This window comes from Puntigrus tetrazona, chromosome 3, assembly GCF_018831695.1.
Source record: "Puntigrus tetrazona isolate hp1 chromosome 3, ASM1883169v1, whole genome shotgun sequence".
Lineage (NCBI taxonomy): Eukaryota > Metazoa > Chordata > Actinopteri > Cypriniformes > Cyprinidae > Puntigrus > Puntigrus tetrazona.
The window spans coordinates 19,532,627-19,558,517 of NC_056701.1; the positions used below are offsets into that span (position 1 = coordinate 19,532,627).

At 37.7% G+C, this 25,891-nt stretch overlaps 1 protein-coding gene across 4 annotated transcripts in view; it reads right to left on the reverse strand.

Moving 5' to 3' along the window:
- znf385c (zinc finger protein 385C) overlaps nucleotides 1-25,891 on the reverse strand; it is a 76,472-nt gene that overhangs the window by 20,001 nt on the left and 30,580 nt on the right. For 3 of the 4 annotated variants that reach the window (XM_043235762.1, XM_043235760.1, XM_043235761.1), the window contains exon 3: nucleotides 1,270-1,412. In XM_043235762.1, the coding sequence (XP_043091697.1) occupies nucleotides 1,270-1,412 (143 nt within the window). Of the gene's footprint in view, nucleotides 1-1,269; nucleotides 1,413-19,842; nucleotides 20,189-25,891 lie in introns of those variants that run through there. The other variant, XM_043235763.1, reaches the window with a different exon arrangement.

Below are 25,891 nucleotides of genomic sequence, written 5' to 3' on the forward strand. Positions count from 1 at the left end.
CATTCCCTGATTAACTTTTACTAAAAAGGAGAAATCCCTGTACATAATCATTTTTGTATACAATAAATAATGGGCTTTAGAGTGCAGATGAAGCACGGTCATGATATCTTGCTTTTTTGGGAACGCAGGCTTTTGACGAGACTTTGCTCAAGAATTTTAGAACGACAAAACTAACATTTCAGATGCTGCGTAATGAAATTGTTCATTGGTTTTACGTTTTCCCATTGCAAAATGTCTTTTTTGATGTGCATTAAGGAATTTATTTTCTACCGTGTTTCCATCGCACTTACTGGATAAGAAATGTATCCTATTTAGTTAAGAGCATACATTTTAAAGCATATTTTTAAAATTTATGACCATCTCGACATGTCCATCCAACATTTTAGTTTTTTTTGATAACCCAAACTATGCATAAAAATAGGTGGATGGAAACATAATTAATATGAGATGAGGTGAGGTGAGACAAAGCAGCTGTAAAGAGGTGACATGACAAGAACAGAAAAGAAAAAAAATAAGACAAAAGCAGTAGCAAAGAGAAAAACAGAGCGGAGGAGAGAGATAAGCATACTAAAGTAAAGCGAAGAGAAGAGAGGAGCAGTAAGGAAAGCACAGGAAACCAGTGGAGGATAAGAGAGGAGAGAGGTCACTGACAGCTACTTTGCTGTTGAGACAGGTGCATTTATCACTGTAGTGCACACACTCTCTCTCTCACACACACACACACACACACACACAGATCTGATCAAAAAGAGAACCCACGCCTGACTATATATTAACAGTGCATAAATGCAACAAAGACATGCCCTTGGTGTCCAAGATATATTATTTTTAGTCGACCAACATTATTTTCACGAACATAACCCATGAAGTGTGTGTGTGCGTGTGTGTGTGTGTGTGTGTGTGTGTGAGAGAGAGAGAGACAGTGTGTCCAGAATGCGGATATCAGAAGAAAGAGAACCCTGTTACACACACACTACTTCCAAAACTGCGCTCAGAGAGTCTGAAACTAAATCTAGATCCTAATCTGAGCCGCTTGCTCGAGTCTTAAATCTAAAATTACTATCTAACACAATACACCTCTGTTTAGTGGCCCTTTTTGCAAACATTCTGCACTTTTAAAAATACCCTGCAGCCTGCTGAATCGTTCCTGACATTTAGAGCTGACATTTGGGACCCAGCCCGATGCCTTTAAAATGTTCTGAGTTAACTTTAAATGTTGACACATTCGGGAAGGTGAGGTGTAGAAAGAAAGAGTGCTGATGAACTCACGGTGTTAAAGTTGGGGAAGAGGCTGAGAGGGGAGGAGCCACTGAGCCGGAAGGGCAGGAAATGTTTCAGGTCCAGAGGGGTCTGCAGCGGGCGACCCTGCACCGGTAATGAGGCCAGCAGGGGGCTCCCCTGAGCAGCCGTACCTGAGAAGAGCAACAATACACATAAGAGAAAATCGCCACTGTTCAGCCAGCGACAGGAGAGTGTTTAAATCAAGCAATTAGTGCACAAACACCATGATCAATGAAGAGAAGGGAGATGCTTAATAACAGTCACACAGTTCAGTGAACCAGGATCGAATGAGTTTAAACCATCATTATTTCGACACAAAAACACTTTGACTTTCGCTTTATACATGATTAATTGTTAATATTGCATGATAAAAATCAGTCTGAAAGCATCTCATGAGATTTTGTGAGAGTGAATTAAGATTAAAAAAATCGATTAAAAAAAATCGCAATCTTTACAAATAACTATATGTACAAACAAATTAAGTTACATAAATTTGGTCACTTTCTGATATTGAACTAAAATTGTTTATAATTTAATTTTAGTATTTTTTGCTTTTGAACAATGAACAAAGTTGTTTATGAAGGTTTTTAAGGAGAAGAGAATGTAAGTAAATTAATTCATAACTTGATAAGTATATTCACTACTGGCTTTCACATGCCTTTTTTTAAATTAGTTAGCAAAAAACAATTTATTTCATATAAACTCATTCAAATTATATATATATATATATATATATATATATATATATATATATATATATATATATATATTCATAAAAGTGTGAGCAGTTTTGCTGAGCAAGATTGCTATGCTATATTCTATATTTTAAGAATACTATTATTATTATTATTATTATTATTATTATTATTATTATCTTCTCCTCTTGCTCTTCAGATTGTTCTAAAACATAAGTGTTTGTAAGGATAAATAACGATAAATACATTAAGAAAAGGCATTTATCACATTAATAATGCATGCATATAAACACACACATACTCTTAATCTGACTGATCAGGTGTGGACTGAACCACATTGGCTGTGTCTCACTCAGGAAATGGACACCATGGGATATGGGATTTTTAATGGGGTGTGTGTGTGTCTACAGGGATATCATGTTTCTAATGGAGCAGGGATGTAGAGGTTTCTCATTTTCCAGTTGGCTGAATCTGAAATCTAGGAGCGTACAGATACTTACCCTACCACAAAGATCAATCAGTGTAGTGTACACACACACACACACACACACACACACACACACACACACACACTCACTCACTCACTCACTCACCCCATGCAGGCCTGATATCAGTCATTTAATTCTATGTCAAAACTGTCACATTTCAGTGTGTGTGTGTGTGTGTGTGTATGAAAAAGAGAGAGTACTGATGCTTTCAACACACAGAAGTGCAACATTAATCATAGCCCTGACAATTTATTAGAGCGAGTAAACACACAGCCAGCACCTCACCCTACACACACACACACACACACACACACATAGGTTTAAACTGTCAGGATTAGGCCTTAGTGTACAAAATTCATGTAGTGCCAAATAAAGTGTCAAAAATATAATCTACTTAGCCTCATATCTTTCCAAATCTGTTTGATTTTTCCAAGTGAAATATACAGTATATATTAAATAATAATAACTACACAATAAAACGCAATAAAAACATGATTCATTACAATTAATAAAAACATTTTATCTGTTTTTGCAAATAAGTTTATATATGTATGGTCATTATATGAATGAATACCCGTACTATACCCTACTGAACAGTACAGTATAACAGTAAATGAATAATTAAAAAATAAGTATTTCTCGAGTTGTTTCTTCCATTCATAACTGATCACAACACAATCTGGATCTGTGCATAGGGATTGCCAGAGAATAGAGATTATCAATGAATAACTGCTTAAACTTTTATTCAAATAGGCCTATAGATGATACCGTGTTCTACAGTAGTAGTCCTAGTAGTCATTTTTGCACTTTCATTGCACAAAAAAAATCTTTTTGTTTTAAGGAAGATAGAAAGTCCAGTGGGTTTGGACCGAGTAAATGATGACAGAATCTCCATCGTTGGGTGAACTCTCTCTTTAATTTCCTATTTCTTTAAAACTTACACACAAAGCACTTCAGGACACTTGAGTCCTAAAGCCTCATGCAACCTCATTCCATCACATTTTCATGTTCCAAAGAAATGTCTGTGTGACAGTGTGTGATCTGTCTAATTCAATGGAGCTCAAAATAAATGACCAGCACGCCCTGAAAAGGCAGACTTATTTTTCGAGTGGTTATACGCACGCTATATTCAACCAGAAATACACACGTCCACACAATGAACGTCACACACATGCTCTTGGCCTCAAACAGATAAAGCTTTGAATTCAGACGGTGCCACCAGTGTACGCTGGTGTTTGAATGTAGTGGACGACAAAACGCGGAGCAAAAAGAAAGACGAGATTTTTTCCCTCTCTCTTTCCTGACAACATTTGAAAGGCGTAATTATGATTTCCAGAGAGCTGTAATTAGCAGAATCCGCTGCTCTAGCTTCTCTGTCTATCTCCCTCCCTCCATCTCTCTCTCTTCCTCTCAAACATAGCCACAAAATCAGTCCAGAGTCCAGCTGGCATCCCTCTCTGTGCTTCTATGTCACATCACATATTCCTTTTTCATTTGCTCTTTTGTTGCAACACTTCCTCACACATCCTTTTTATATATTCGAATATAAATTCAAATAACATGCAAAGATTTAGGTCGGTTATGTTCCTTAAAGAATTGTTGAATGCTCTCCAAGACTGCATTTATTTAAATCAAAATGCGGTAAAATTATGAATCATTAAATAAAATATAAAATGACTGTTTTCTTTTTTAATACAATGTTAAAATGAACCGTTTAATGAACGTTATATACATAGAAGTACAAAAGCAACAAAACGTATACACAACAAAAAAAACGAACAGAACAACAGAACAAAAGCACACATTTCTACTAAAACAAAATAAAACTAAAACTTCAGACTTAAGGTATTGAATGCAGTGGGATCCTGCACTTGACCTCCATCAGATCTGAGGATCATGCTCTCCATCATGAGCTGAGATGATTCGAGAGGCATCTAGAGCTTTAAATAAATGCAGTAATATCTGACAGTCTGTAAAGTGTCACATGACAAATGTCAAAACTGTACTTTAGTTATTGTCACAGAAATATAATGCAAGATCTGACATATGCTTGTTACTCATCGTGCAGAACCAGAGTTTGCTGAATGCGACATCTTTTTGACCCTGGAACAACATTGTGATCGTGCCAATCAAATCTGAAGAATCAGTTTATAGTTTTTGTGAAGTTTAGGCTTACAATCAGTGTTTGGTGCTTGAAATAAGTGTCACACATCTATCATTAAACCTGATTTTAGGCAGTACTCATGGGTAAGGTTAGGTTTAGGTGTAGAGATACGGTCAAGAATGATTTTTTTGATTAAAATGTTGTTCCAGAGTCAACAAAATATGTTGATCCAGGAACACATCGAACTCAGCAAAACCAGGACGTGCTAATCATCACACCAAAACACTTTCCCCTCAAAAACGTCAACATTTTGTTTAATTCCAGGCTTTAAATGTTGAATCCCGGAATTTTAAATGTGTCGTTTGGTCCCCACTGCACATGTTTTCTAATATGTTTACATGTGAAAGTGTGTTTTTTTTTGTATAAAAGGCATTGCCGACATCCCTCTCCATTTACATAACGCGCAAGCCTACAGCATGTACCACACACACACAACCTAAGCTCAGTGTCACACACACACACGCTCACAAACAAACCCTGCGGCGGCAAACCTTGCCTGAGTCCATCCTGAGACAAAACCGAGGGTGACAGGCATGTGCGTGTGTGTTTGTGTGTATGCACATGTATATCGTTTTATTTGTGCTTGCGTATTTCTATGTGTCTGTGATGCGAGAGAAAGTGACAAAGAGAGAGCTGCATTCTGTGTTGTTGAGACGAGCGCATAGTGTTTAGCTGCAGTGTGTGTCTGTCAGGTCACACCGGTGATCTTTAATAAGCACACACAAATTCAGCTCGGGCCTGGTCGGTCCAGCAGAACCAGCACAGACGGTGATGTTCGGCTTCTCTGCGGTGACCAGGTGACCAGACGACCAGACAACTGCTATTTGATAAAGAACCACATTTGGATATCATAGTGTCTTTCTAAATGACGGATGGCGGAAAAGTATTATCAGTGGCGCACCAGTATAGCATCTAAGATAATTATGAGCCAGTCATTACGCTTTAGATATTATCAGCTGCTCGGCAAGTGCATCAAGCATTTAAAAAAAAGATAATAAAAAGAAAGTCAACCATATTAATTTCTCATAAAATATCATAATATGTAATGTATATAATAATATTTATTATTATACATTAATTATTATATACAGCATATTAATGAATAAATAAATACATTTGAAATAAAAAATGTATACTTTTATACAGCAAGAATTAAATAAACTAATCAAAAGTAAGAATAAAGTCATTTAACGTGACAAAAGATTTATATTTCAAATACAATCTGTTCTTTTGAACTTTCTATTTATCAAAGAAATCTAAGAAAATTAATTCATCACAAATTCCACAAAAATTCATCAGCACAACTTAATTCAGCGCAACAAATCAGTATATTAGAATGATTTCTGAAGGATCATGTAACACTGAAAACTGTAGTAATGATGCTGATTCAGCTTTGCATTACAGGAATAAAACATATTCAAACACACAAAATATATTCAAACAGTTATTTAAAATTGCAATCGTTATAGCACCACTTTTTTACTGTTTTTTTAATCAAGTACATTCATGTTCGACTTTAATTCCTTCTCTTACTATTTTGTTTGTTTGTTTATACCGAACAGTACAAGTCACTTTCTGCTGCTTTAAAAAGAGTTGCATATATAAGCACTGACTTAATATATTGTGTATATATTTACATTTTATCAGCCACTGACCAGCCTAAAACACCATCATTCCACCATTAAAGGATATACCACCAGCAAGATGAGAAGTAAGAGGGATACATAATGAAGAGGTATGAACGCTGAGCATACTGTAGCTGAAGACATACAAACAGAGAAATAAAGTGGGCTTAATAGTTAATTAAGTGCGAGCGGTTCTGAATCTCGTTTGACTTTGGCTGCACTCAGACACAGTGAAGGAACATGAGTCCTAACGCTACACGACATGAAGCATCCCTGTGTGCTTCTTTCCATTCCTCAGGCCTGTCTGATGCCTCTTTCCTTACCAAAAAAAGTCAAAATAAATAAATAAATAAATAATCTGGAGTCAGGTGCTCTCTCGTTCTGTAAGGCTGCACAAAAAACACATTTCAATCAAATCCTCACTCTCTCTTTCTTCTCTGAAACCCTTCAGCAGCCACAATCAGGACTCACTCCCGAATCTCTTCAATTCACTCTCCTTCTACCTCTCTCCGACCTGCATGTCCTTCTTTCCCTCTTTCTGTCCTTCCCTACATCACTCTTTCTCTCTGTTCCTTTCAAGAGAACAATCCTAAAGGACGAGCGTGCCGGTTTTGATTAGACGTAACAGCGCATGAAGAACATAATGAGAGAGGAAATGATGGAATGATTGTAGGCTCCGCTGAAGCCGCGTGTCAGAGAGGGACCGAAACAAGCAGAATTAATTAGTTGCAGCATGAAGACCCTTCCAGAACACAGGGGTCACCCGACGCTGACCTTTTAAACCTGGAGATCTGATTGGCTGATGATGCACATGTAATACGATGAGCATAATGAGCAAAGATTTTATCAATTAAGCTTTAGAGAATGAAAAAAAAAGAGAGCTATTCGGTCCCTCTTTTTTCTGCCTTCCTCTCCTCCTTTGTTGTTATTTTTTGTGCGCCTTTTCATTTTGCAGTTCACCTGCCAGCTTACATGGAATCAAGCACGTAATTAGGGGTCTCTGGCTGTGTGTGTGTGTCCAAACTCACATGTGAGTGAATAATAATGGCTAATGAAACATCATGATGTGTTCACTCATGCCGAATTGAATCTACCCAGAAATCTCAAATTAATGAAGTGCTTTTGTGTTCGTGTGAATGTAGAAATGTGCCAGTCTCAAAATAAAATTTTATGTGTGTGCGCGCTCCAAATAGCCTCTGACCAATCATTTGCGTTAAATTTAAATATCCGGGGTCAGTTTTTGAAAAAAAAGTCTCTTATGTCACTGCATTTATTAAATCAAATATACAGAAAAATATTATTACAATGCTTTTTCATTTAAATATAATATAATTTATTCCTGTGATGTCAAAGCTGAATTTCCAGCATCATTACTCCAGTCTTCAGTGTCACTTGATCCTTCAGTATATTTATATTACAATTTAAAAGTCCTTACTTTCACTTAACCAATTTAATTCAATTAAATTCATAAAAAACCTTTCTGATCCCAAATTTTGAATGGTAATGTATACTCTGTTTAATTAAAGCGGTTCATGTAATTTAGTTTTAAGCCGAAAATTTAAAGTTAACATGAAACGACAATTTATTTTGCCATCATTTACAAAAGAACTTCATTTTCAAGTTCAAGCTTTTATTGTATTTTTTTGATCAATTTAATGCATTCTTGCCGATTAAACAAAACTATTTCTTACTGACCCCAAACTTTTAAACGGTAATGCACAAACAGAATACATGGAGAATATTACTGAAAGCACTTGCACAAAAAAAGATACAAGGATCACATTTCTAAGAGAATGTTTGACCTTGACTGATCTACATTTATGTTTAAAGCGACTCTGAATACAAATCTCCACTCGACATATCTCAAATCTGCATATGCAATATTATACACGAGAGATTCTGTCAGTTACATATTATCAAACTAGCTGATACATTTGCAAAAGCATGGAGAGAAAGCATGAGAAAAGAATGTGGTACGAGCCTCTTTCCTGTTCATTAAGATGGCCTATTCGCCATTCAAAATAAGAGCCTCTTTTAATAACGTCTTATCTTCTCTGCTTGGATCCAGAAGACGCCGACACAGTGCTTCTGCCTCAGCCACATTAAAAATCAGTTTACTGGACATACTCGCAATGAATTCGTGTGCCTTTGGGGTATATTCAGCAAACACAATATCCATAATGTTTTCTTCATTCTGTGCTATACAACAGAAATCAAATAAAACGTATTTAACTTATATACTGCTTATATATTTGACATGTTCTTTTTCAGCAATGCTCCGTTTCACAATAAAAAGCGTCAAAATGCTTATAAAGCACTTCCTCCGTTCTCTGCGTTGGGTCTCACCACGGCAAATGAAACTTTAATCCAAAAATGAATAGAGCATAATGTTTTCCCTTACAATAAGCAAGCTCTATGTTCAGTCAAAATTCAACAGAGAGCTTGTTTGAGAATTAAACAAGGCAGGTGAATATTATTCATTGGTGACGCCTGCGGTGTGAACGTACTTCTAATGGAACCTGTACAAACTGCTGCTGCATCACAATCGAAAATAGTGTTAGCAAGCCCAAAGGAGACAATAAACGACGTGATTAAATGATAAGATCAGAAGCCAGAGCGTTTGAGCGTGACCGGGAGCCTCAAGTGTAGAGTGCTGTGCTAGAAATTTTTGTCTTTTGTTAATCATTAACATCATCAATTCTATTTACAACTGAAATGAAATCAACACAAAATCAAAATCAATAAACGTCATTCTAAAATCACCCATAACACGCACACACACACACACATAAAGAAGAAATAACTCTCTACATGGAGAGTTTACCAAGTTATTGTCCATTCAATAGCTGCAGACCATATGGCCCCAAAAAACACATTTTATGTGCCATACTGTCAAATAAAGGCTTTTCGGTAGGTGTGCAAGTGTGTAAGCGTGTGCATTCCAGAGAGAGAGAGAGAGACTGAGAGCATCATCAAAACCAATGGTGCAAAGCGGGCAACCCATCTGCCACAAAGGAACAATAAAGCCTAAGGCTTCTGTGAGTGTGTGTGTGTGTGTGTGTTAAGCACCCTGAGGCTGCACAGTGATAAATTACTCCTTTTTTCTTTTTCCCCCAGAGAGTCCGGCTGAAGGAAGGGAGGGTGAGAGGTTTGGTGCACGACCGCAAATATCAAATTGATAAAGAGCAGGAATTGCAGGACATAAATATAAAATCAAAGTATCGCGCTCATTCATCTGTTACGCTTCTGCAAACCACAGCGGCACATGGAACAAAGCGGCATGCAGATGAGGAAGACGAAACACAAGGAAAGCAATGAGAAATAGAGAGGAAGTGTGCTCTTATTTGTGAGCGTCATGACTGCAGGGTGAATATATGCAGAGGGAGAGCGCATGCTGTTTTCTTATCTCAATCACACTCTGTGTGTGTGTGTGTGTGTGTGTGTGTGTGTGCGCTGAGAGAGCGGACTTATAGCGACAGCAAAATCTTGCCAAAGGCTGTGCAGTTGTTACACTGATAAGACAATGTTCTTTAAAAACGGTTTTGCTCTTTTTGTACTATGTAGGTTTTTTTTAAGTACTATTAAAAATTATGAAATTATATCATTTATTACAACCAACAGAATCATTATCAATCAGCACTACTGATTGTGGCAAACATTCTTCAACTAATTATTTTAATTAATAATGGTGTTGAATTATTAATGTTAATAATAATGCAATTACATTCAAGTTAAGAACGGTAAAAAAATACATTTTGAAGGGCCTTATTTAGTATTTTGGTAAATAATAATAATAATAATAATAATAATAATGTATATATCATTTTGATAATATTGTAAAATTGTGAAAAAAATTATACTATTCTTATTTTTTTACATTTACATTTTTATTAGAAAAAATAAACAAAGTAATATTCACAAAATGTCAATGTACATTGCAAAAACACTATATGCAAATTATATACTACACTAATACACAGTGACCCCAAAATATCTGTACAAGTAAATAAACAAAGCAAAGTAATGTCACGTAAAAATAAACGCCACTAGGAACGGAACTTAAAAAACAGTAGGCTACTTCCCTCCATCCCCTTCATGCCTTATCTGTCTGTCTGTCCGTCTCTTTCTCCTTTAACACACGAGACACCTCAACACACGCTCGATCTCAGCCACTTATGAAGCGATGCGGAGTGACAGAAGCTTAGCGAAGTTCATTTCCTGTTTAAATGAAGTCATTTCCTGTGTCAGTAGCCACTTAAGACCTGTGACTTCAAAATAAACATCACTTGCTACATGATTAAACACCTTACTGAAGAAAAGCACAACGTATACACCCCCCTCCCAGACTTAGCGAGAGAGATTAGACGCGCCTGACGTTAATGCAGTGGAAGACTGCAGCAGCGTGATAAGGAAAAGTGTTTTTAAAATCTCATTATTCAACCTCTATAGTGCTAAGAACGTATCTACCGAGAGCGTGAACGTAAATGCAAATGTAAGGCGGAAAAAAAATGTGTCCCGCGGACGGAGGGCTAAACACACAGCGATATCTCTGTCCTCATCGTTTTGGGCCGCTCTCCATCTCTCCCTCGAACGGCATTGTGGTTCATTAGTAAGCAGGTGTTCGGTTTTATCTTTTTGCATATCTATTTGCCGGTTGAATAGATGCAGCACCTCTTGAAGGACATAATGTCATTGAAATGTCCCTTCCCACTCGCCCTATTTCCTGCGTGTGAATGTGTGCTTTTTTAGGCTGCTTTCGCATTTTATCAGAGAGCCTGGCAAATGAGTTGGGAGCTGAATTTGGCAGCAGTGGTCTGTAATTGTTTTAAATAAGCCTCATGCGTCATGCCAAATAATGGCAGCTCAATGAAGACATTAATCTACACAAGCACATCTGTGCGACTTCATTTACCGTCCTCCCCCTCGTGACATCAAGCGCGCGCCGCTATAAACGGTCCCCGCGGTCCCTCTGCTAACCGAAGACATGTCGACTTATTAAACAGCCTTTTGGTGATTTAACTGAAGCACCGCACAAAGCGTAACACTTCTGACATTCATTTGGCTCTTATCTGTCCATCTCTCTGTTCTCTCTTCCTCTATCCTGATCTCTCCCTCTCTTTTGAAACAGGAGGAACATAGTGAATGTTAAAAAAAAAGAACATAGCCTTATTACATGAAAAAAAAAGCATAGCCTTTTTTTTTTTTTTTTTTTTGCTGTAAGCTGCATAAAGGAGTAAAAATTGTTTTGATGATGATTGGGGCCGGTGATAGAGCAAAACAATGATTTTTGGGAAATATCACAATATGCATTTAATCTAAAGAAGGGCCAGTTTTCCCTGCTTTTAAAATCTGAGACCACTAGTGAAAGTGCATTTATTTTGCATTTTAATACATTTTATGACAAATTATATTATCATCAATTCAAGAAAAACATGCTTTTGTACAAAGAAGTTCACGTGATCAAGATCTAGAAAAGTGTATAATTTAATTTTATTTCATAATTCTTTGTAGTACTTCAATAAACTGGAAAAAAATACTGGAACATTTTTAAGTAAATGGTTGCAATTGATTTATTTTAGCTACATTTAAATGAAAAATTTTTGTTGAACATTATTTAACTAAATTTGATTATTTAAACGTAGTTAAACTAAATGGAAACCATAACCACTTGCAACGGAACAAATTCAATTATTTTTTTATTTCAGTTTAGACGCTTGGTTGTTAGATGCCTGGTTGTTTCCAATATGCTCTCAAACCTTTAGACTGCACTCTACATTAAATCACTGAAACTTTGGAAAATATTTCTGCAGTAACGCAAACAAATCTCTGAAGAGTTTTGAATCAGTTCACCGATACAATCAGTTATAATAACAAATTCTCTGAAATGTTTAAAATCATTAAAATCATCCTGACATTCTTAGAATCAGTAAAATCACTGTGTATGTTCATAATATCTCCCAGTCCCAGTGATGATAATACACACACACTGTATTTATCCACTGAGTGTCCTGTGAGTGTGTTAGTGCGTAGCTGTTGCATTATGCATGAATCATCCAGACAAACAGGTAAAAGCCCTTTAGCAGGACAACACAGCAGAGAGATGCAAATACACTCATACACTGATATATATGTCTGCCATTATCTGTTGTGTTGCCAATAAAGTGATCTGCCAATCATAGTGCTGATTATTCATCAGTTACTCAAGTTTTACCTCAATTTTGGGGTCAAAAATTTAACAAAGTAAATACCATGTGACTAGCATTACAACAAGCCACATTTCTGAAAGGTTCTGGATTTGTGAGATAAAAAGTTGCAACTATATATACATACATATATATATATATATATTTTTTTTTTTTATTCTGTGCCAGAAACTGCTTTCACAGGGGCCTCAAACATAAAAACAGCAAAAATCAAATTCGTGAACATGAAGGTTAAACATGTACATAGATGTACAGAAACACATGCATATGTGTGCACGTTCTCACACACACACACACACACACACACACTGTCAAGGTGATGCATTGACTTCACCCTCAGGCAGTAGATTTGGACAGACAGAGCGCATCAGAGCCAATACAATGCTCACTAGTGATAGTAGATGCTGTGTCTCTCTCTCTCTCACACACACACACACAACATCAGAGTTTCCTTTTCACCCTCTCTGTTCTTCTGTAACCTTGGTGTATCTCACAGGAAATATATTCCCCAGCACATTAAGTGAAATGACCTTCCATGTAACAGACTCGGTGAGATCCAAGCGCTTGCGTTCTTCTTTTTCTCTCGCTCTCTCTCACTCATAATCATGCATTTAAACACATCAAACACTGATAATATCATATTTGATTGCATAACTAGAACAGACTGTTTTTTTTTTTTTATCAGATCCAAAACTAAGCCAATCAAGCCATCTTCAGACTAAGAGGCTTACAGGCTTAGCTGACTTAAACCAGACATTAAACTAGACTACATCTTAAGTGACTAGCTGGCTAATTACTTTTCTGTCTTAAAGATTTAGTCACGCTTTTAAAGAGCACAAACTTGTGAAGAAAGGCTAACCGATTAACCCTTTAAGTGTTAGTGCAACCACAAAGCAAACATTTACAGTAGGTCTTTTTTTCTATGGGAAATAAAAAAAGACATTTTAAACAATGTTCACGCTGACTTTTGATTCAGTGAAAGATGAAATGGCCCACCAAGCTTCCAAGAGACACAGTTCATTTATTTTTTTACATTTTTTCATTATTTTATTATGATACATTATTTTTCATATTATTATGAATTCTGAAAACATTTATGCTATTAAATACTTTAGTGGAAACCATGTTTCATTTTTTTAAAGATGGAACTTTCAAATGAACTGATTTAAATTTGAAATCTTTTGCAACATTCAAATAAATGTTTTTAAATTAAAAATAAATGTAAATGTTCTTTTGTTGACACTTTAGATATTTAATTGAATGCATCCTTGCTGAATATAATATTGATCTCATTCAACCCCAATAACTAAAGCTTTTAAATGCTAGTCTATCAAAATTTTAAAATTTTTCAATCTCATTTTAATTCTCCAGTCTAGTGTTGCGCATTTTCATAGTTTACGTTTTATAATACGAGTGCTTCTAGAATTACAATTATTCTGTGGCCAATTAAGTGATAAAAATGTTAAAAAAAAAAAATCATGAAAATGTACATTTACTTCACACTTTCGACAGCTGTATATTGGAAGAAGAGCAGCTTGAACATTCTTTCAAATATCTCATTTAGTGTTCCGCAGAAGAAAGAAACCCTATGGGCTTGGAACAACATGAGGACTGAGCGAATGATGAGGAGGGGAGAGGATGGGCCCATGGGCAGTACTGACCTTCTTTGTAGGAGCCTAAAGACAGGATTACCTCTCCAGACCCCCCTCTCCCTCCTGTCCGGAGCCACGGGTGTGATGATGTTTCTAGGCCACCGCACACACCTCCAGCATCCCACGGTGCACCCATGTATCAATGTGGCCAACACAACAAAACAATGCTGTGTGTGTGCGCGCACATGACGGAGTGCGAGTGTGTGCGTGTTATCCTGTTGTTCCCTCCCCCTCCTCCCCTCCTTCTCTCCAGGGACATTTGTAGTCGAAATAGCTGCCCTTCCAAAATCCCCAAATTACCCCCAATCAACCCTGCCCTTCCACTTTCTGATCCCTCTCTGTGTGTGTGTGTGTGTGTGTGCGCAATGTGCATACGTGGACTATTAGCACTCAAGGAGAACTGCTTGGTCTCAACACCCCCACTTTAAAGGGCCTTTGGAGAACATTGTCACCACTGTGTCCAGAAGGGGGGCAGTTAGACCCCCCCCGGCCTTAATGACCCCAATGATCACCACGAGTCTGTGGCAGAGAAGAGATAACAGTGGCTGCGCGCCAAAGTCACCTTCCCATCAGCCACGAGAGGAACCAAAAAGGCCAGTTGGCTTGGAGAACGGGAACGTGGGGGGGCTATTTTTGTTACGCTGGCTCAAGCTGGTCCTGCTGTTTCTCTGTTGCCCCCTCTGGGCTCAGTTACTACGACGAAACTGTAGCACCAAAATGGCTCCCACTGCAGAGACGATGCGAGAGGATAAATGATTTGGCGCTGAGGACTTGCTCACTTGTGTGAGGAAGAAAGAACTGAGATGAGGGGACAAAAAAACTACCGTCAGGAACCACTTTTAAACGCGTCAATATGATGTGACCAATGGGACAACAAACGCACATTACAACACCAACAACCCATTTGCTTTCACACACACAAAAAAACCCCATAGCTGATGTCAGCATGGAAAATACATTCACTCTTATTTTCATAATGCGCATTCTGCTTAATTTCACAAATTTATCAGTGTATGTTTTTCATTGTTTCGTCAAAATATATACAAATTAAAACAAAACGTTTTTTAATTCTGAAAAGACGTGCCTTTTCCAAAAAAAATAAAAAATGCTATCCAAAAGCCAATTATCTAAGAAAGTGACTGTAGTAATGCAGCCATTCCTAAAAGCTGTCAATAGTCAACGCACTAATTTAATGCAGATTAACATTAACGCAATAAAGGCGACGGCAATAATAGCAAATTATAGATGCTCTCGAGGGAGAACTTGACCTTCACCCCACACGTCTCATACACCATACATCTCCGGTCCCAGGAGGAAGAGGCTCAAATAAATATGGCCTGTTTCTTGGGACATTTTCCTTCTCCACAAATGACTGCAACATTAGTTTTAGGTTTCAGATCTTGATTTTTTCTGATTTGAAACGTCATCCTTTCAGGATCTTATTAGATAAAATGGATGTAAAATGGATTGCAAATGCAATAACATTAAATGAAACGTGATTTATATATTAAACATTAAACTATATAATCATTCAAACTTTACAGTCAGAACATTTTATTTCGCAAGGATGCTTTAAACTGATCGAAACAAATTGTTCTTTAAAAATGCTGTTTAGAGATTTCTATTCTTTAAACACGCTTTCCACGTGTACCTCATTCTTGATCTTAATGACCTCAAATGTTTGAATGTTACCACAAAAAATGTATATTTTAAATTGATATTTTTAACAGATATAGATAATAGTAAAAAAAAAATCAAGTTCCACCCTACATTATGTTCTACCAAATATCCTTTTTGACTATGAATTATGCCACATTACAGAATTTAAATACATTTTTGATGCCATCATCTCAACATCTGACTTGATTCAGTCACTCCATCTTAAAACATGATGGTCAAGCTAAGCACTCCATTATTGCAGCTCCATATTACATGCAGACATACATACAAAACAAACACACACAAAGTGCATAGACAGACACTATTGTTGTGCTTGGGCTACAGGAAAAACTTAATCCTAAAATCACTGAGTGCACATGAGTGTACACACACACACACACACACACATACACATTATCTTATGCTGGGATGGAAGAAGCCGATCTGCTGTGGATGAAAGACATTCCTTATCAGCTTCCTCATAAAGGAAAGGGAATAGAAGGTATTTACTCAGCGAGACAGAGAGAGAGAGAGAGAGAGAGAGACTGAAGCTAAAGAAAAGCAAGTTGTGTGGGTAGAAAGATTATGGGATGGGTGGGTTGCAGCAGTACTGAGCTGCTTCAAAGACCGTCACACTAATCAGAGCGAGAGAGAGCACATTTCTGCCCATTTCAGGTGAATTCAGACGCAACGATCCCCGTTTCATCCCGCATCTCTCTCTCTCTCTCTGGGTCATGAAGTCAAGTGCAGGGCGAGTTTGTGTTTAGAACAAGAGCTCAGCGCATTGACAAAGAAGCATGCTCTCACTCAGCCTGTGTGGATAAACATTCGCAAACACGCATTCAAAGATGGTCATTTTTCGTCTTGTAACCCCTGCTGAGAGCATATGCTTTACCCTCTTGTCACTGTCCAACACACACACGCACACACACGCACACACACACACACACACAAGCACATCAGACGTACTGACAGGCCAATCAAGCCCATGCCGTCATTTCATTTTAATGACTCGCCCTGTCACTCATTCGCTGTTCTACAGGGAGCAGACGCGCACACACTGCGTCACTAAATAGATGAGTTGAATATAACCACCATTACCGAAGGAGAAGCTCCGGCGAATCTTACAAAGACCGTTCGCTCTGGACGACGCTAGAAATTGATGCATCGGTGCACTGCGTCACGGGCTGATAAATGTGGGGTGGTAAATATTTGGAGGCCATGGTGAAGGCCAGAATGTAAAAAGATCAGAAAATGAAAAGGTGACGCAGTGTCGGTATTTTCAATGGCAAATCTCTGTGATAGAAGCACAGCAGATTTTTGAAGAACGGTGCAAGGTTTTGGATCAAATCTCTATTATAAAACAGATTCTGATTGGAGGAATCATATTCTAGCCCCGGTGAAAGGACTATTTGACCGCTGTTAACAATCTATTATTAGCATAATGAACTACATTACGTGAAAAAATAATTACAATAATTATTATTTAAAAAAAATATTTGAACATTTATTAACATACATTTTAAATAATACATTTGACTATTTTTTTTTTATTTAAAAAAGTAAATATTTTTCAGGTGAAATGGAGTTCCTAACAATTTCATAATTGCAGACGTGTTACTAATAAAAACAAGAATTGTGAATAAAATGCCTTACGTTGAGTTTGCAGTGTTTCGGTGTGGCCTTCCTAGAGAGTGCCGTAGTAATATGCGGCTGGCAAAGAGCATTCGCTTAAAGGATGGTATTACCGCATTCCCCACACTTACAAACACACACAAGGGCTGGGGCGCTGCCACGACGACTGAAACCATGACAGTGAGAGAGGGGTTGAGAAAACAGAGACGAAAAAAAATCTAATGTTTGTGGTGTGACTGCAGCCCAGAGAGCAGCACGCTCACATTCAAACACCTCTGCAATTACAGGGGCAAGACCGAGCTTTTCATCGACGGCTGATTTACGCAAAGCATACGTTAAATTAAAAAAACAAATAAAATGTAAAAATAAAAAAAATAACACACCAGTGGCAAAGCAACAAAATACCGAGCAGTCCAGCGAACACTAAAAAAAATTGAAGGTCAAGGTGTAGTCAGCGCGTGTAACTTGAATAAAATGTACATTGTTGGAGACTGTTAAAGAATGTCAAGGGCGTGACCTTTGTCCCCCTAACCTGAGCTTTTGAGGTGTTCACGCTAGCAGGTAATTCATGCCTGAGTGCAGGGTGATGGAGAGGTAACACACAGACACGTACACTGGATGCTGGTTTCAGAGTGAACGCTGGAGCCATTTCATGCTGCAGCTTTCCGTCCTTTTTTTCCTCCTCTCTTTGTCTTTTCCTCCTCTTTCTTGGATTTAATCTGAGTGTCTTTATTTAAAGAGCTTTATGGTTTCGGTAACTTTGTATAGCTGTGTCACATCTGTCCTTTTGTCCGTGTTGCTAAGCGGACAAGGCATCGGTATCTAGCTAATAATGAGAGAAATTGAGAGCAAGGAGGTGAGAAGGACATTTAAATCTTTCCTGCCTCCTTTTATATCACTTACAGTGGATTTACAAAAACCTCACAAAAATATAAATGGTGTGCTCTAAAATTAAAAATTATATTTAGAACAAATATTAAAAAGCGGAATTAATACCTTAAATAAACAAAAACCCCTTCAGTAGAATTAGAACACATTTTTACAAATAAAAACAAATATGACAGATACAAATGATAATAAAAAATACACTGTATTTTCAATATTAAATATACGTTTATATTAAGCACACGGTTTATTAAAAACCATTAGGATCAGGGAAAAAAAAAACTCAAAAGGAGCGAAATGGAACCCAAAAAAGAAAAAAGCACCGTTATGAAATGCATAAGCAAATGGCTTCGATCCCAACGAAATTCATGAGCTAAGAAAAATAGAAAACGCGAACGATTTCCTTAAATGAGCTGCGTTATTGATAAAGCATTTTCAGCGCGTGCAGGATCAATCCTTTATCATTTTTAATTTTCCGCTCCGCTGCTTTGAGCTCTTGTGAGGAACACCAGGTGCTTTGAGGAGACAAGATGCCTTTAAAAAGGAGGACTTTAAAGAGTAAATTCTTTAACAGAAGAAAACATTTTTATTTATTTTTTTTGCGCGCGAATCAAAAATAAAACATTCTTTAAAAATAAATCATTTGTGCTCGGCACACAATTCAAAACTGGCGGCGTGTGAATAACAGGCCGCTTTATCTTTTTTTTTTTTTTTTTTTTTTAAAACGCATGTTTGCTCATAAAATGCTCATAATAAAATCTCAATTTTTTTTTTTGCGATGCATAAACGAATGAAGCTGCATTGCTGTAGACTAAGCAAGAAGCGAGAGAGAGAGAGAGAGAGAGAGAGAGAGAGAGAGAGAGAGAGAGAGAGAGAGAGAGAGAGAGAGAGAGAGAACGAAAGTTTTTTTAATGCCATTCCAATGCGCTCATCCGTGTCATAAGAGATCAACAAAAATACACACCATTCATTTCATCTTCTCTGCTTCGCTCGCGTTTTTTGTATGCCTTCGTCGGTCGCTCGCGCCACAGAGACGTAAAAAACGTGTTTTATGGACCGTGGCACCTGCTACAGATTAAACCGGGATTATGAATCCAAAAAAAAAAATCTCTCGTGTTGGACTTGTAAAATTATGTCCAGGCTTATGCAGGTGTTAACTAGACAAAACGCCATCCTAGTTATTCGGCTGACACGCTGAAGGCCGTTTGATGGCACGCGTATGACAGTCGCACGCGCGTCTGCCAGCATCGCGAGCAACCAAATCAGACACACAATCGCTTCTCGAGCACCTCTGCTTCTGGAAAAATCCACATCGTCCGCCTTATGTTTTCTGGAAAGTTTTCCTTACGGTCTCGCGTCGGATCGATTAAGCAGTAAGAGCGAGACGAGGCTGAAAAGCGTTACGCGTGCCGGTGGTGAGGGCGCAGAGCGCGAGGAGTTTTGGCACGGGAAGACGTCCTCAGCGCGATATCGTCACATTTAAGACTTTTATACAGCATGTATGCCACACACGCAAACGTAACAACATCCCAACATCTCATCGGAACAGACTTACCGATCAGCATGTTGCGATGGGTAGCCTATCCTGGTTTCCAAAAAGAAACCAACCAAAAGAAGAAGAAGAAGAAGAAGAAAAAAAATCAGCGCAGGAAAATCAGAAGGGTTGATCGATACTCTCCGAGTCTTTCCCCCTCAGATGAGTCTCACTCTTGTTTCTGGTCCTGGAGTTGATGTGTCAGAAGAAACGTTACACGCGCTCGCCGCTCGGTGCTCCGCTGATCTGCGCGCCTCGACGGGGAACGGGAGGAGGAGGAGGAGGAGGAGGAGGAGGAGGGAGAGACTATGATCGACAGTCTTTTACCCCCGTGTCTACTCCCCCTCCACCGCTACCACCTCCTCTCTCGCTCTTTTTGCTGCCTGCCGCTTAACCTGAACGAACGGCACAGATGGGGAAATTAGCTGGTGCTATTTTCTCCTTTCATGGTCCTTGATTTCGACTAAATAATTCTGTGTGCGCGCCTGAAAGGTGGGGGAATTTTTTCTACCTCCAACAATTCTAGATAATTTAGCACAGAGACTCTTAAGAATACATTTACCCTTCTAGAATGAAGCAAAAAAAAATCTTGTTTTGTTTAAACGGAAAAAAACAATTTCGGCCAAGAATGGCTACACTTTACGGTATTGTGTCCTTGTTAGAGTGATATTACAGATTTAAATACTGAGTGATTTTTTTTAAAAAATTTAAAAATTTAAAATTAAAAATTTAAATTTAAAAACCTGACCCTTATGACTGGTTTTGTGGTCCAGGGTCACATATGGTTAGGATTAGGTTTCAGGATTTTTTTAAGGACACCTTAAAATAAAGTGTTATCCCAAGAACTATACCAACTCACAATAATGTTATGTAAATGCTGCAGCTCTTTAAAGTTTGGTGGATTCTGATTGGCAGCTAATGATCGTTCAACACGTGTTTCCCCAAAGCAACTATGGTTGCAAGTTGCGACGTTACCAATAGTTAAACACAACTTGTGGCCACAGTCAGCCCTTTAGCTAATGATCCCTTATATGATCCAGATAACGTTTCTGATTTCACTTTTTTAGCAGTGCTGTGGACTTCCCTGTTCTTTTTAACTTTTTTAGGTACGGTTATCGTCCTTGATTTGAAGGGCCTTCAGTTAGATTTTTCTTCATGAACAAAGATATTTCCCAAAGAAGCCAGAGCATTAACTTGAAACCAATAACAGCACGGCAGAGATGAATTGCATCCATACGATTGTCACTATCAGAGTAGGTACACATTCAATATATACCTTACTCATTAAAACAATCTACCTAAAGTACGCATGAGCTTAGTATGAATAAATCAGGAGACAGTACGTTCATCATGTTGCCGCTGTCAGGGTTTGTCAAGAATTTACGAATCCACATGGACTGAAAAGGCGCTTCGTGAGATGTTTACTACAGAATATTTTTGCCTACAGTTTTTTTAAATACCTCTAATTCAGACGTTTCAGACTAATGTCGCATCTTTTTGCATGCTATACGATGTATAGAGAGTAGCAGGCACTTTCAGACGCAGGCATCTTAAATGGTTCTATAAGCACTTGTGTTCAGCTCCACTCCAGACAGAAACCCCAATCAAAATTCTACAACTCGCATTTCGTCTTTCAGGAAAAGTCAACTTCCCAATCTGCACGACTCACTACTTTTGTCAGGAACAGCGAACAAGCAGAATATGCGTCGATAACGTAGTCTGTGAATGATTATGGGAGATCGGAAACTGAACAGGACATTCTGGTGTCCATATTTCAGGCCATAAATGTCTTGGCTGGCGCTTATTACAGCACAGTACTGTATCTGCACTAGTGCTCTGGGGTATCTGGATCCCAGCCTGAGGACCCCCTACCGGTGCCATAAACACCTCTCCCTCACCCAGCTAGAGTTTCCCCCGGAGGTCTCTGTGCCTCAGCAGGGGGTTGCAGTGGCCACTTGTTGTTTCAGCACTGCAGAGTAGACTGTATGTGTCAGATAACAAGAAAAATTATATATACGTTTAGTACATTTCTGCGTGATCTTCGTTTTTTTTAACATAACATTATCAACCAAGAATGAATTCCATCACTTCCAGGTATTGTATGTACTGCGATCATGAGTCGTCTGGCTCAGCATATGTTATGTAATATTGTAGACATAGCTCAAACGGTGTTCAGATGTATTCCAGTCCTGTGTGCATGTGTGTGTATGTGTTACAGTTTGCTCAGCCTGAAGCTCTGAACACTGAGACATTAGCGGAGACAGCTGTGCCCTCTTCCTGCCAAAATACTTCCGCCATCCATCCATCCATCCATCCATCCACACACAGTTTAGGTTTTGTCTGTGCTGTGCTTGAGTAAGAGAACTATATAATACAATAAATGATTCAGCCTCTTTAAGAGCATCAAAATAGAATTCTCATCTCTCAGTTTAGATAAACAAACAGTTTGCTTAAAATAAAATTCTCTCATTATTTACTCACTCTCATGTGGTTTCAAAACACTCTCATCTCTCTCTCTCTCTCTCAAACAGACACACACACACGTTTGTTTTTGTGACTTGGTGACTCTCCATAGGCGTAATGATTTTAAGTACATTAAAAAATATACCTTAGATATGCACGATTATTCAATTATTTAATATAATAAGGTATTTAATTTCTGTTTAATTATTGAGAGTGTGTAATATTCCATGTAAAAAATGGTTTAGAGAACTATAAAGTAGAATAAACTACAATAATATAATAATAATGTATTCAAAAGATCTTTAGGTTCTTTACATAGATCTATTTACATAGATTCATATGCATTTATGTACTACAGCTTATAGTGACCATGGACTGTCAAGCTAAAAGACAACTACAAAAAGCATTAGGGTAAGTAAATGATTACAAAAAAAGTTAATTCAGTCAAAAGGAAACTATATAGTGTCTCAAGACCTGTTACCCCACAACTGCTTGAAAAAAAAAATAAAAAGTAGAAAATATTGAGAACTTTTCAAAAGTCCTTAAAAGACAACACTGTTCTTGAATCATTTGAATAATTCAGCAATTAGTCTTTAAGCCTTCAGTATCCCAGAGTGCAGTAGGGCGTATTACAAGAGGTGATGGGCAGGTGGAGGAGGAAGCGATTTACTCCTCCAGTAGCGTTAAGAGTCTATTACAGCTGCAGACAGACATTCAGAGCCATCTCATGACCTTAGCGTAGCGCTCAGTAGAAATCCCTTCAGCTGAAAACATGGCTGATGTAAATAAAGCAGCCTGCCAATCAATCCCATCACTCAGAACAAGCCAAACTCACACATACCATACGGCTGCTTCTGGCTATATTTAAATAGTACAGTGAGCTTTTCATTTCGTTTTCATTCGTTTTCTTGTCTCCTTTCATTATTTACTGGCACCTTTTAATCCAAATGGCTGGTACGAGCACATGGTAGCATCTCACTGTCTGGTCATGCTAGTCTGCTAGTCCATCTGCCTCCTCCACACTTGCACAGGTCCAAGTGCGTCTGAATGGTAAGGCGGGCTGTCAAACAGAAAAACTGCTGATGAAGTCAAGAGAGAGGAACTGGCAGCTTGAGATTTTCAAGGATGACAATATTTCCTTTCGCTTAGGGAATGATAAAGCTAGTCTGCCGTTCATCAGAAGAGAAGACTATTGCTGTTGTGTTTAATTGCTAAACAACAAATAAATAGTCGATATTTGTATTAATCATTATGCTACCTTGTGATACATAAGTGTTTGAAGAATCCATGCTTTTTTAAAGATAAATTCATCTATTTAATATTTTAAGTATATTATAAAAAATATGACTAAAATTACATTATGTGACTATCGATTGGCCATTTATATTTATACAAAAAAATGAAAAAAAATACTGTGATGCGTTTTACAAGAAAAGATTATGTTTTTAAACTTCAAAATTTCATGTTTAATTTAACGTTTTATTCGCTTTTGAACCAAACATTTCATTTTTTTGATTATTTGATTAAGATGATTAAATATTATATATTTAAGACTATTAAAGTTTAATTTATCAATATTTTCTACAAGAAACATACTGTACATGGAGATTTGTGTAGATACCAGCCTATGAATGTAAAACATTTGCTGTACTTAAGTGAATGAACATTTTGAGCACCGTAATTTGACAAGTGCCACTAGCAAAAGAAATATGCATAAGAGAAAGAGTTTTCACACACATAACCTGGAAAATCGAAGAACAAAGCGGCTTACAACCTAAAGCAAACAACATCCCACACTGCTGGCGCTCCTGCTGCATGACACTATGGAATAATGACAGGGGCATGGGGCGACGACAAAGAGAGCGAATACATATGTGTATTTAGACACAGAGAACGGAAAGAGAATGGAAAGAATGGAGTCTTAAGCACCTGGGAAGAGAAAGGGGGGAAGAGAGAGAGAGAGAAAGACTGGAAAAGCAGTAAAAAGAAGTCAATAAAGCAGAGGAAAAACTGAGTGTAAAGGTCGAGCTAAGGAATGACTCTTGCAAGCGCGACAGAAGCCATTCATTTCTAAGAATTTCTCCTTTTGTGTTCTAAAAAAGAGCAAGGTCAAACAGGTTTGGCATGGCATGAAAGTGAGTAAATGACTGAAATTTAATTTTTCGGCGAGCTACTCCTTTAACTTCTGATAGAGACTGTGTGTATGAGAGAGAGAAAGTGAGAAAGAGATTTGTCAGTGTCATGAGCAACATTACCCCACTTTGATTAGATGAGGAGATATACGCAACACACACACACAGCAAGCACACAGACAGGCTGCTCTGCCAACATAGTGTCATATGGAGCTTGAGGTTGCTTCCTGCACATCATTTCCTGTGCAGGGCTGTCACTGCCCATCAGAGCACTGAAGAGATCTGACACTGACAAGAGCTGACAGAGAAAAACACACACGACACAAACACCCCCTGACACACACACACACACACACATACACACACACACACACACACACAAATGCTTACTGTCACCAACACACACAAACAACAACACACTGAACACGACTCTAACACACTACTATTACTACATGTAGGTCTATATTTGTAAAAGGTATAACTCAGCATACACAAAATATACTCAAAATGACAATATTATGACAATAAGCAATATTACTAGTTGATGAACAAAATATTTTGATTACGTTTTTGAAATCATTTAAATGCATTAAATAGTAGCTATATTGTATATTACTCAATATAAAACAATTATAAAACATATTAAACATATTTTATATATACTTTATAATATATTATATAATAATAAATCTATGAAGATTTATAATTAATGCTATTATTTTGACCTTTCTATTTAACATTCTTTTTGAACTTTTTATTTTCAGAACATAATGTATTACATTTTCCACAAAAATGTAATTATTAATTAGTAAGCAACACAACGGTTTAAACAGTTGCTCAAGAACAGTTTCTTGAGCACCAAATCAGCAAAATAGAATGATTTCTAAAGGATCATGTGACACAGAAGACTGATGTAATGATAATGTAAATTGAGATTTGACATTGTAGGAATAAGTTTCATTTTTAAATATTAAAAAACAGCTGCAATTGCAATAACACACACACACACACACACACACACACACACACAATAAACAAACAAACAAGGCAAACAATACAGAACAGAGATATGCTAATCTTTTTTGTGTCTTCTAATGACAATAATTTAAAATAAAACATGACAGATTTTGCATTCAGAGAGGTCCTGGGTATTCAAATCCTTCCTGCAGCGTTCAAACGAACATCCCATAATATAGGTGCCACGATGAATCTGAAGTGATTTGCTGAGAATGTAAAACCTGAATATTTCACAGCAGCGCATTAGCCTGAGTCAAACACATATACTCCAGTGACCTGCGCTCAATGTCACATACGCGCACACACACTCACACTGGACCCCTCTTTGTTCTGGGGCAGCATCTGTTTGGTCTGATAAAGGGATTAGGACATCCATTCCCCTGACCAGCCAATGGGGTTTAACCTCACTGAGAATAACAGTACGAGTTTGTGTGTGTGTGCATGTGCGAGATAGACGC